General features: G+C 33.6%; 1 protein-coding gene across 1 annotated transcript in view; it reads right to left on the bottom strand.

Moving 5' to 3' along the window:
* PHLPP1 (PH domain and leucine rich repeat protein phosphatase 1) overlaps positions 1–13,588 on the bottom strand; it is a 288,192-nt gene that overhangs the window by 51,024 nt on the left and 223,580 nt on the right. The window contains exon 11 of the mRNA XM_023495940.2: positions 2,103–2,303. Coding sequence (XP_023351708.2) covers positions 2,103–2,303 — 201 coding nt within the window. The remainder of the gene's footprint in view (positions 1–2,102; positions 2,304–13,588) is intronic.

Below are 13,588 nucleotides of genomic sequence, written 5' to 3'. Positions count from 1 at the left end.
TGTCAAGAGCTAAACTCAGGCCTTCCTAACTTCAAAGATAGCTCTGTATTCCCTTGTCCAGGTTCTCTGATAATTACAATAATCTTATTTATATTAAAGTTTTTATTTATTCACATTTATTTGATTTCTTATAACACACTAAGTGATTAAAAGAGTCAGCAGGAAAATTTCTAATTGTCTTCTCACTGCCACAATATCTTTTGACTTTTTATTCCAAATATAAAGTTATTTAACTATTTCTGGAAGATAACATGTCATTGGTCACCTAACATTTCTCCTATGGAATTCACATTACTAAACTGTATTGAGTCACAGATTTGTACAATGTTAATCCAGATCCTTTCATAAAGCACTCTGGTACTAGGACATATTAAAAAGAACATATACTAGATATAAGGGCTTGGAAATCATATTACACTGTACATTACAAAACTCTTAGAAAGATGGCGAAAATTATAAAGGTCCTAGAAAATAGGTCCAGTGAGGAGAAAAGCTAAGAGAAATAGGCTCTTTAGCCAAAGATTTTGAAAGTATATAAATGTTTTTAAATACAGATACATATGTGTGTGTATGAAAGCTGATACTCAGGTACTCTTCACCTCTGAAAGAAGACAAAACAGATAAAAAGCATGAGAAATCCCAATTGGGCTCAAAAAGGAATTTCTTCATAGTTAGAGTAATTTAAAATATGAGTAATAGGTTAAAATTCTACTTTTTTAGGTCTCTCTGTGGTCAACATGTGACTTTTGTAGTTTGTGCAAAAAGACTGCAGGTACAGATCCAACAGGTGACCATTTAAGGACTCTTCTAGTCCAGAGGACTCACTACCAGACCATGGCCTTTTTCAGCAAGACCAACTTATGAAACTTAAGTTGTAGAGGTGTTGTGATCAGAAGTGGTATAAGGCTAACATCAACTAGTGAAAATGAAGATTCCTCTAGAACTAAAGATATTGAATGGGTTAAGTCTCTAACACGATAGAGATCTTCACCAAGAGAAACAGATTTGTCCTGAAAACTTAACAATTCACTAGTGTGAAGGCAAAGGGATGACACTGTGATCCTTTTACATCTCTTTTTCTGCCATTGTATAATTTTATGACTTTAAGATAGTATTTCTATTAGAAGAGTAAGGAGATTGAGGTATAATGTGAAAAAAAATATCATGATCAACAATACTTAATGATTGGCAATATCATGAAAAACAATATAACATTTAACAAGGATAAAACAACTTCAATGGCAGTAGAACATAGAAGACCAGGTACAATTTTAATTCTGGCACAATTTAAATGCTGCAATTAAATACAATATATGCTTCTTTTATATGTATGTACCAGGTCCAAACTTGTTTAATGAATATGATCTGATAGGAAGATACAAAGTAAAATCATCCAAATAAGATTAAGTATGTGTACATAGTTATTAAAACTTTCAAAAAATGTTAATGTAATACTATTGCATTTAAATGCAAAAGATCCATAAATATCAAACCTGTGTTTCTAGTTAGCACAAATTATTTGAATTGTGACAAATAAGGTCATTCCTATCTGTGAATTAGACACTATTCTATGACTTTGTGAATAAATACAGAAGTAGCTGCTATATAATAGCCTTTATGTCCCTGATTGATAGACTCATTTTCAGAAGAGTATTAATAGAAAGAAGGATACTAATAGATTTAGCTGATACTAATAGATTTCAGCTGATTAAACATAAACAAAATCAGAATGTGATTTATCTAATCACAGATCTGTTGTTATTGCTGTTTGTTTTTTTTTTTGGAGGAAGTTCCAGATGTGTTTTCATCAATGTAGAGAACTGGCATTAGAACTCCCTCCTCCAAATTTCAATGTGTTATGTTGAGAACTAATTATGCTTTGATCAACCCTGTTAAAGGAGCACAATCACATAATTTGCATAAAGTCATTATATAAAGCAAAGATGACGACCAAATTTAAATTACTTGAAGACAGAAACATAGTAGTTGTTTTCTTTTTTAAACATACATACAATCTTTGTTTTTACTCATTCCTACTCTCTAGGATTGATTATACTTTAAAAAAGTGTAATTAAAGGAACAATTTGAAAGTCTTCCTGTACCTTGCTGGAAAACTCTGAAGCCGATTATAGGCCATATGCAGAATCTTCAAGTGAGGATGCCCTATTAACAAGGGCACACACTTGTCAGTGAGGTGGTTGTTAGTCAGGTACAGCTCCTGCAAGATACTACTTGTCTCTTCTGAAAGCGTGGCCGGAGGGATAGTTTCCAGCTTGTTGGCAGATGCATTTAAGAACCTCAAGCTGCAAAATATAGAAATTCCCGTGTTAATCAATACCTCTCAAAGTTATTTAATCTTATCTTAACAAAGGAAGGGGCTAAACCATCTGATTTCTAAAATCCTTTCTCACTATCAACATTTTTTGTTTATGACACTCAAATAATCCAAACCTTGAAGAAATCACCATTTTGTCAAGAGAAAAAGTTCCAAATGGGAAAATGGGAATATTCAAAGGAAGAACTAAAGCTATATTGTATACTTTTTAAAAATGGCTCTGTGAAGATTTCCAACCAGAGAAAAAGCTTTAAAAATTTTTTTTAATAATTATTTTCTTTTGTTAATTACAGTCATTAAAGTACTTAGCATTTGTGCTTTCATTTACTTGTGGCCCTGATTTTCTATTTCAATATTAAGCTGGGCGATCCTGAGTAAGTCATTCATCTTTCTTGTACTTCAGTTTCTGCAACTACCAAACCAAGATACTAATCTTTATGCTTGTCAGGTCACAGATTTCCCAAGAATGAAATTTTTCATAAACCACAAAACACTATACAAAGGATGGTTATTGCTGTTGCTCATCCTCTTCATTAACTGGGTACCTCCTATTCACAAGGCATTGTGCAACTGGCAAAGGCAAAGACCCTGTCCTATCCAGAAGGATCTTATAAACTCTTAAGGGAGCTGAAACACATTATACTGATTCACACAAATCAATATAATTCAAAGTAGACAGTGGAGAATATAAAGAACGAATAAAAACAGTGCTCTAAGAAGGGAGTTCAGGTATAGGTATAGTTTGGTGGAAAAGTTGCAGTTAAGCTGAGTCATGAAACACTATAACATTTTATCTTAGAGATTTGATGGGGTAAAAAGAGAGCAACATTTCATTACAAGCACAGGGAAAATCATGGGCACATGGGCACAAGAGAGTTGGGAGGGAGGGAACTTAAGGACCTTACACGATTTTGGTACAAGGAAATAAGTTGAGATAAGGCCGAGTGGGTGCCGTTTTATAAATGGCACTAAATACCAGGCTAAGAAAAAAGCAAACTTTATTTGCAAGGCACTGGGATACTATAAAAATTTTAGGAACTATGGATTAAAATTGCTTTTTTTTTTTCAGACAGCTATTGGGTATTAAACCTGTTATGAATTAAATTTCCATTCCAAAAGAACAATTTAAAGCCAAATTGCTGCAAGTAGTCTCCCTCTGCCTTCCACTCTTCACTCCTTTCTGGTATTAAGGGAGCACAACAAAATACTTTTTTCCCTAAAAAAGCCTGCTGAACTAAATTATAACACATTTGCCTATAGCTGCAAATGTCAAATGAGGTATAGTGCTTGAAAAAGCAAAAATCTATACATTTAAATGTTGTAAAAAATACTCCCTTAGATTTACAAATACAGACGTTTTAGACATTTTATCTTTTCCTTATTTTCAAGTAAGTATTTTCAACTGATGTTTTATTCTGGAAGGAAGATTAGAAAAAGACAATGAAATCATTTTTTAGCTTGAAAGATCCATCTCCAAAATGGGAAAACAATCCGATCTTATGAGTTAAGGATGTTGCCATTAAAGATAATTATTATTTTCTATTGCATTTTCTGATGCATCTAGTAAAAATGGTTATTTCATTTATGAAACATTTTGAGTATCCACTATAACTTATTACAGAAGCTACTTGGACTGAAATAAATCTTAATTAAATTAACAGTTAGTGTAAAAGACCATTTTACCTCTCCATTCTTCCATCTAATCTCAAGAATGGAACTGAAGTAATGAGTTAGGAATTTGCTTATTTTAAATAAAACTTGGGGGATAATAAAGAATAGATAATAGATAACCCTATAACAGAATCATCAAGAATACAACAATTCTGCTGTTCACTCATTACAACCTATATTCATGTACATTCACTGAATATCTTAACAGAAAAGAGATCAATTAAAAATTTTGTTGGCTGTCATTTTATTTCCTGATAGATCTGTTTCCTGACAGACTGAAATAAAGATCAAAATTATGGCTATTATACTACCCCTTCCTAGATCATCTTAAAAGTAGTCAGGTCTTTGGGAAAAAGTTCTTGTCAGCCACATAGACAGATGCAAAATGCTGAATAATGGATTTGGTACAAACCTCACTTTGGTCAATAATGAAAAAAAGGGGACATTTACAAGCAGAATAAGACCAGAATCAGTTAAAGCAGGTGGGAGCCTTATATAAAACACACATTGGGAAAACATAAGGAAGGCTATCTTAATATCACTTTTTTCGAAATATATTAGTTTTAATGCCAAAGAATTCTACTCTTCACAGTACATAAATATTTATTTTGTGAAAAGTTCATAGTAAAAATTCTCATATAGGCTTGCTTTTGCCTTATACCACTAACGGATTTACAACGAGAAGTGGTCTTACAAGTTCTCCATTCCAAATCTTCAGGAGGGAGCTGAGGAAGAGAAGGGAAACATGATACACTTGAGGTTGTATAAATACTGATAGTAAAATGGGAAGAAGCAAGATTTGAATTTAAGCCTTCTGATTTTAAGTCTAGAGTTCTTTCCATTGTATCATAACCACATTTAGGGAAAAAAGCAGCTCTCCCAAAATAGAACAATTCCCAATAGCGAAACATTTATTCAGAAGACTTAAGGAAAAAAAAAACTAAGGAAGCCTGAAAAGGCTACGCAGACAATTAAAAAACCATGGGAAATTATTATGGTTACTGTATGCTAACAGTGGAAAAAACAAACTTGCATTGATACAAATTTTAAAATTGGCCTCAAAGAGAAATGAGATTAATTTCAGCATTCCATTTTCCTAAAAATTGAACACATAAAATTTTCTTTTGATTCTTATGCTACTTACTAATGAAAAACTAAGAAGCAAGAATAACTGAGAACTAAATAATAAACCTTTGTTTTTCTCCTAAATTTGAAGCACTCTGAAACAACATGGGACTGGAACTAACTGGGCAGAAGGCAAATCTATGAGACAATTGCTTTAAGATAAACTGATTTAGATATAATCAGGTATATGTAAACATAATTATTTTAGACAGCTACATAGAATAGTCAATAGAGTACTGGCCCTGGCATCAGGAAAACCTGAGTACAAATCTGACTTCAGACACTTATTAGCTATCGTGATCCTAGACAAGTCAGTTAACCTGTCTGCTCCAGTCTCTTCAATTGTAAAATGAACATAATAAAAGAGGGCCTACTTCTCAGAGGATTGTGAGAATTCAATAAGTTAATATCTGTAAAGTGTTAGGATTCTTACAAGGTGCCAAGTCAGTGGATGAGATAATGATTGTCTAATTTACATGTACTTGGTACTTACTATAATTCCACAAAATTCACACCTTTAAGAGAGCATATATAAGAGGAGCTCTCAGGGCCAAGAGGACAAGCCTACTAAATGACAAGCTCACCAGAACAGAAGCCCACTAGAAGCTCTCAGGGAGAAGACAGATTCATTCCATCATTCATCTTTGTTGTGGCTGGAGGCTCAAGCACAAACCTTTGGAAGTTGAGATTCAGAAGCCAGAGCTCAAGTTCTCAGAACCAAGACTACAGAAGACTTCTAAGAAAGCTAACCAGGCCTCAGGAAAAGAGACAAGACTTTGAAGGAGACAATCAAGGATTTGGACTATAATTCCTGGCTGTATTTGGGGTGATTACTCAGAACTGAAACCAAGGCTGCCTCCAGAAGGCTGCCAAGAAACCTGCTCCCAGAGAACAATATATTTTAGAGAAGAACATTACAGTAAAGCATCTTGGCTGACAGAGTAAGTGCTTAATAAAGGCTTATTTCCTTTCCCCAAATTTTAAAAAGGAAAAATAATAATGATTTATAAACTGAAGGATATTTGGAAAACAATGCAACAATGACAAAAAGATATCTCCCTAGCAGACTACTAAAAAAATTTACAAATATTTCACAACTTCTGGATGAAACATGCAAATTTTTTTGAAAAAAAAAAAAAAAAGATTTATAGTCCTCTCATATTGATACTTGCCTACTATAATTATATAACTATGTATTCTCTTCATGAAAAATGGAAGGGAGGGAGAGCCCCCTCCAGGAAGTAAAACTAGGTTAGCTAGCTTTTGGAGCACCAGTTCTAGAGGACTCCATTTGAAAAGAATAAGCCTGTCTTAATCACTACTCTTGTTAGTAGTCAAAAGAGCATACTATTGGCCTGAAAGAGAGAAATGATTACAATGTTTTTAAAAACCCCAATATTATCCATCCTCTTGGAAGCACAAAATGCCTTCCTCCCTACAACTTTTGGTAATAGACAAACTGAGTAGATTTAATCAAGTATCATATCATATAACTGGATTAAACAAGTCACTTTTGAATTCTTCACTTTTGATATGAAGCTAACATTGCTTTGTTAAACTTCATCTGAATCCCTGTTTCACACAGACTTACGTTCTCCTCAAGTCACTCCAAAAAGTCCTTCAAGCCTTCTTTGAAGTATATTTTGGATTCAATTCATTCATTATCCATAATTTAGGACCTTCTTCACAATGGCTATTGAAAACATTATTTTAAAACTGCTTCATGTGACAAGAATTGTGCCCCAATCATATCAGACTACCCCATTTTTACTAAAATTAGACACAAAACCCTAAAGATAACATGTAAACTAAGCCTAAAGGAAAAAACAGTCCCATTACAGCACACCAGTGCTGGTAAGGGCCAAAATGATAGGTTGAAACCTATGAAATCTATGAAATGATAACGTTGAAAAACTAGAGTTATCTATATAGAATCTCATATCAATTAAAATTAAACTATGCCTTGAAAAGTTACAAAAGAAGAAAATTGTTTAAGCAAGTCAAGTATAATACTGTGATTTCACAAGCTTTACATCATCACCATAAAATACTTACTAAGGGCTACCAAAGATCTCTGGTAATTTTGAAATTAGTGGTGATGCATTCTTACCAAAAGCCCTATGTAATGTTCTTTTCCCCCCATTATTATATATAATTTTTAAAAAGTTACATTTCTTTTTTTTTTTTCCCCCTCTGAAGAAGTTTTACAGTATTAATGCCTCAGGTCAGCCCAGTGTATTATTTATGTACTATTAAGGCCAGTGTATACCACATGTAAATAACTTCATAAATCTCATGATACCCACCTCCAAAAAATCTGTTTAGCAAAAAGTGACATTTCTTACACTCAGCAAACACACAGACACAGTTCCTGCCCTCAAGCATTTGGAACATATCCAGCAACAACAGCAAAGAGACAAATCCATTTCCTGCTTTCTGAGTTGCTGTATTATTCTTCCTTGGCACATTCTGTTCATCTGTTCTGACTCATCGATATTTTCCTTAAGTAGTTTACCACTCTTGCTCATTTTAAAATCTCAAGGCTAAATCTTGTCCTTTACTTTACTGGCATTAGAGTCTTGTCTACTTTTTCCACCACCAACAGTGTAAAATGAAACAACAGAATTTGGTTTAACATTTTACCAAATTGAAATGACATATAAACATCATGGTTATCAAACAGAATGTTGTTAATGTCATGTCTTACTCTGTTTCTATGGTCCCATAGGAGCCAGCTGTGGCAAAGTGGATAAAACACTGGGCCTAGAGTCCAAAAGACTACTTAGCTAAGATAAAATCGAGGCTCAGACATTTGCTAGCTGACTGACTTTAGCAAATCACTTAACCATGTTTGCCTCAGTTTCCTCATTTGTAAAATGAGCTGGAGAAGGAAATGCTCCAGTCTTTTTGCCAAGAAAATCCCCAAAGGGGTCACAAAGAGTCAGATATGACTCAAAAAAAAAAAAAAAAAAAAAAAGGACTAATCCTATATTTTGGTTCTGATAGACTACTATGTTCATACTACTTTTACCTAATAGGAGTAAGGGAATATAATATATAGATTATACATCTAAATTTTAGAGACAGGAAATATCAAAATAACAAAACCTGAAAAATTTCATATGCTCGCACACATGCATATATGAACTTAAGTTCTTCCTGTGTGTACCACACTGTGCTAAGCCTTGGGAACACAATGATAAAAATGACAGCTCTAGCCTGAAGTTCACAATCTCTTAAAAAGCGTTCACATCATTTAAGGGATAAATTTAAGGAGACAGGGGGATAGGGCTGGGAAGGGTTTCTGGGACAGTTAATCCTAGACTACAGTTTGAATTAACTGCTTTAGCTCATCTCCCTAGTATTTCAATGGATCCACAAATTACTTCCTTAATACAAATGGAAACAACTTATGTCTTCACATTCTCATGGGGGCAGTTAGATGGCCCAGCGGATAAGAGTGCTGGGAGTCAACAAGACTCATATACTTACTAAGTCACTTAGTCTCTTTCACTCAAGTTTCCTCATCTGTAAGGAGATATTATTAGCGCTTGCCTCACACGGTTGTGGTGAGGCTCAAAAGAGGTTACCATATACAAAGCACCTTATAAATCTTAATGCTAGCTATAATTATGATATCTGATTCTCCCATATATCATCAGAAGTCAATAAAAACTTAAAGAATCTATTATGTGCAGCCATGATGCTAAATAAGCACTGGGGATATAAAAAAAGGTAAAAATAGTCCCTGCCCTCAGCAGGCTCACATTCTAATGTCCTTCCATAAGAGAATTTATCCAATATGCTTACTTCCTTCAATTATTTTATGGATACTAGAATAACATGCAGACTCTCCTGTGATCCCCACTCTCAGTCCCTAATAGCCCACTTCCCTTTCCAGTCATATATATCCTTGGCTATGTCTTTTATGTTGCAAAGTCAAATTGTAATTGTATTTCAGATTTGTTCATATGTAAAGCAAAGTATTTAGCATTCAGGGTTTTTTAAACTGAGATCCGGAAACTTGGTTTTTTAAACAATTTGGATAAAAATATTTCTATATAATTGGTTACCTTTCTACTACTATATATTTTAATCATTTAAAACCTAGTATTCTGAGAAGGGGTCTCTAGTATCTATCAGACTACCCAGGAAGTCACAAAAAATGCTAAGAACCATTACAAAAGATGTTCTCTAAGATTCTTTCTGGCTTTAAAATCTGTCCTTTTAGCTCTCTGAATTCTAAGCATTATTTCAAAGCAGAAGAACTAAATTACTGGATAGGAAACACTTCAGAAATCTTCAAAGTTCTTTTCTCTCAAAAGAAATAATTCAATTTGCCTTCTCCAAAGAACCTGGGTGGGCAAGCCTAATATTATTTGTTCTGATACCTGGAAGTTTTAGGAAGTTTTGAAACTTCAATTTGCAAGTGAACTGATTAAGAAAATTTCAACATTAAGATATAACAAATAAACTCTGACCTGTACCTCAATAAATATTGCCTCTAGAACATACTTACAAAAGTGTGTTGAGTCTTTTTTCAAAGTGAGAAGAAACTAACTACATCTTAAAGAAGTTCCTTCTCTTAGGGACAGTTCTAATTGCTAGGAGATTTTTATTATATATTGTGCAGAAACTTGTTTCTTTGTATATTTTTATCCCATTACTTCTAGTTCTGTTCTCTGATGTCATTCATAAAAAGTTATCCTTTTATGCAAAGATAGTTAAAAAATTCGGAGACAACTGTCACTAGCTACATTCTTTGTCTAGTTGTTTTAGTCATGTCCAATTCTGTGACCCTTTTGGGGTTCTCTTGCACAGATGCTGGAATGATTTGCCATTTCCCTCTCCAACTCATTTTACAGATAAGGAAACTGAGGCAAGAAGGATTAAGTGGCCCAGGGCCACACAGCTACTAAGTGTCCAAAGTCAAATTTGAACTCACGAAGATGAATTTTCCTGACTCCGAGCAGCACTGTAACCATTGCACCACCTAGCTGTCCTTGTGACCTCAAAAAATTTACTTAACTTCTGAAGTTCTATTTCCTCACCTATAAAATGAAGGATAATATTATCTGATATCTAAGGTCCCTTCCAATTCTAAATTTATAACCATACCTTCTCTTTAAATCTTCTTTTCTACAGGCTAAACATCGCCTAGTTCCTTTATTATTTAAACTGATGATGCTACATTTATCAACTTTGCAGATGACAAAAGTGGGAGAAATACTTAAATCTGTCAGTGTGAACAGGGAAAGCTTTAGTGACAAAGTGACAAAGGACCTGGCTTCAAATCCTATCTCTGATGATCTCTCCCTGGGCAATACAATATAATCCTTGGCAAATTACAACCTTTCTTTTTTTTTTTTTTTTTAAATAACTTTTTCTTGACAGAACCCATGCCAGGGTAATTTTTTACAACATTATCCCTTGCACTCACTTCTGTTCCAATTTTTTCCCCTCCCTCTCTCCACCCCCTCCCCCAGATGGCAAGCAGTCCTATACATATTAAATAGATCTTGGATACAACATGTATGTGCAGAACCGAACAGTTCTCTTGTCGCTCAGGGAGAATGGGATTTAGAAGGTATAAATAACCGGGGTAGAAGAACAAAAATGCAAGCAGTTTACATTCATTTCCTAGTGTTCTTTCATTGGGTGTAGCTGCTTCTATCCATCCTTGATCAATTGAAACTGAGCTAGATCGTCTATTTGTCAAAGAAATCCACTTCTATCAGAATACATCCTCATACAGTACCGTTGTTGAGGTATATAATGTCCCTGATTTACTCATTTACTCAGAATCAGTTACGAAGTTCTCCAATCCTCTCTGTATTTGTCCTGTGGTCATTTCTTACAGAACAATAATATTCCAAACATCTAAACCACTTTACTCAACCATTATCCAACTGATGGGCATCCATTCATTTTCCAGCTTCTAGCCACTACAAAAGGGCTGCCCCAAAGATTTTGGCAATACAGGTCCCTTTCCTCTTTGGGTTCTCCTTGGGATATAAGCCCAAGAAACACTCTGTCAAAGGGCATGCAGAATTTGATAACTTTTGAGATAAAGTTCCAAAATTTTGTGGCGGATTGTCCCAAACCCACCAACAATGTATCGGTGTCCCTGTTTTCCCACATCCCTCCAACATTCCATGTTATCTTTCCTTGCCAGCCAATCTGACAGGTGTTAGGATATTTGAGTTGTCTTAATTTGATTTCTCGATTAATAATATTCTGAGCATCTTTTTTCATATGGCTAGAAATTGTTTCAATTTCTTCATCTGAAATTGTCTGTTCATATCCTTTGGACCATTTATCAATTGGAATGGCTTGATTTCTTTAAATTAGAATCAATTTCATATATTTTGTAAATGGCTTTATCAAACCTTTGAAAAATGTTTTCCCAGTTTATTGTTTCCTTCTAATCTTGCTGATTATTTTTTGTAAAAACTTTTCAATTTGATATAATCAAAAATTTTCTATTTTATAGTCAATAGTGATCTCTAGTTCTTCTTGGCAAATTCCCCTTCTTCCACAGGTCGAGAGATAAACCATCCTATCCCTTCCAATTTATTTATAACCCATTCTTTATGCCTAGATTATGAACCCATTTTGACCTTTATCTTGGGTACAGTGTTAAATGTGGGTCAATGCCTGTTTTGCCATACTAATTTCCATTTTCCAGCAATTTTTGGAATAATGATTCTTGTCCCCAAAACTGGGTCTTTTGGATTTTAAACACTAGATAATTAAAGCGGCCTTTTTGTCCTTTTGAATCTAACCTATTCCAATGATCAATTAATCTATTTTTAGCCAATACCAGATGGTTTTAATAACCCGTTTTATAATATAATTTTAGATCTGGTACAACTGGCCACCTTCATTTGATTTTTTTTTATCAACTCCTGAAATTCTGACCTTTTGTTTTTCCAAGAACTTTTTGTTATTTTTTCAGGTCATCAAAAATAGTTTTTGGGAAGTTATTTATGAAAAAAAATTAATTTAGGTAGTATTGTCATCTTTTTATTTGTCGCCAATCCAAGAGCATTTAATATTTTTCCAGTTGGTTAGATTTAATTTTGGGATAAGTATTTTGGTTTTGCTCATAAAGTTTTATTTTCCCGTCAGATAGATTCCTATTTTATTTCATTGTTATTTAAATGGAATTTTTTTGTAACTGTTGGATTTTGTTAGGTATATAAGAATGCTGATGACTTTTGGGTTTATTTTATAACCAGCAACTTTGCTAAAGTTGTAGATTATTTCAATAACTTTTTAGTAGAATTCTGGGGTTTCTAATACTCATATCATTAGAAAATGAAATTTGGTTTCTATTGCCATTCTTATTCCTTTAATTCTTTCAGCTCTTTGCCAAAGCTAGAAACAAATTTAAATAGTAAAGGATAGTTAAACCTTTGTTTACCCTGATCTTATTGGGAATGGTTGAGTTTGTTCCCAAATGCTTACTGATGGTTTTAAAAGATACTACTGATTATTTTAAGGAAACCATTTATTCCTATACCCAAGTGTTTTTTAGAATGGATGTTGGATTTTTCACATGCTTTTTTCTGCATCTATTGAGAGATCATATAGTTTTGTTAATTTGGTTATTAATAGGGCAATTATTGATAGTTTTCCAATACGAACCAGCCCGCATTCCTAGTTAAATTCTACTGATCGTGGTGTATTATCCTGGTGATGATTTTCAGTCTTTTTAAATTTTATTTAAGATTTCAGCATCAATAATCATTAGGGAGATTCTTTTCTCTGTTTCAACCACCTGGTTTAGGTATCAGACCATGTCTGTGTCATAAAAAGGAATTTTAGGACCTTCATTCCCTATTTTTTCAAATAGTTTACAAAGCATTGGGACAATTGTTCTTTGAATGTTTGGTAGAATTCCAAACCATCTGGTCCTGGGATTTTTGGGGAGTTGAACGCTTGTTCTATTTCTTTTCTGAAATGGGACTATTTGCAATTTACTTCTTCCCCTGATAATCTGGGAACCCATATTTTTGATATCCATTTCCTTTTAGGTTATCAAATTTATTGGGAAGTTGAGAAAGTAACCCCTTATTATTTTTTTAATTTTCCTCATTGGTGGAAAGTTCTTTTCATTTTTAAGATACAATTTGATTTTCCTCTCCTTTTTCTAATAGATTTACCGGTTTACAATTTTATTTTTTTTCATAAAAAACCAACTCTTTAATTTTATTATTCAATTTTTACATTCAATATTATGAATTTCTCCTTTTAATTTTAGAATTTCAAGTTTAGTAATTGATTGGGGGTTTTTAATTTGGTCTTTTCTAGCTTTTTAAGTTGCAAACCCAATTCATTGACCTTCTCTTTCTCTATTTTGTTCAAGTAAGCCTCTGAGGATATAAAATTTCCCCTTATTCCCGCTTTGGCTGCATCCCACAAATTTTGGTATGAGGTCTCACTGTTGTCATT

This window comes from Sarcophilus harrisii, chromosome 1 (assembly GCF_902635505.1).
Source record: "Sarcophilus harrisii chromosome 1, mSarHar1.11, whole genome shotgun sequence".
Classification (NCBI taxonomy): Eukaryota; Metazoa; Chordata; class Mammalia; order Dasyuromorphia; family Dasyuridae; genus Sarcophilus; species Sarcophilus harrisii.
The sequence above is the reverse complement of the archived record's forward strand: the minus strand, read 5'-3'. Positions and strand labels throughout refer to the sequence as shown.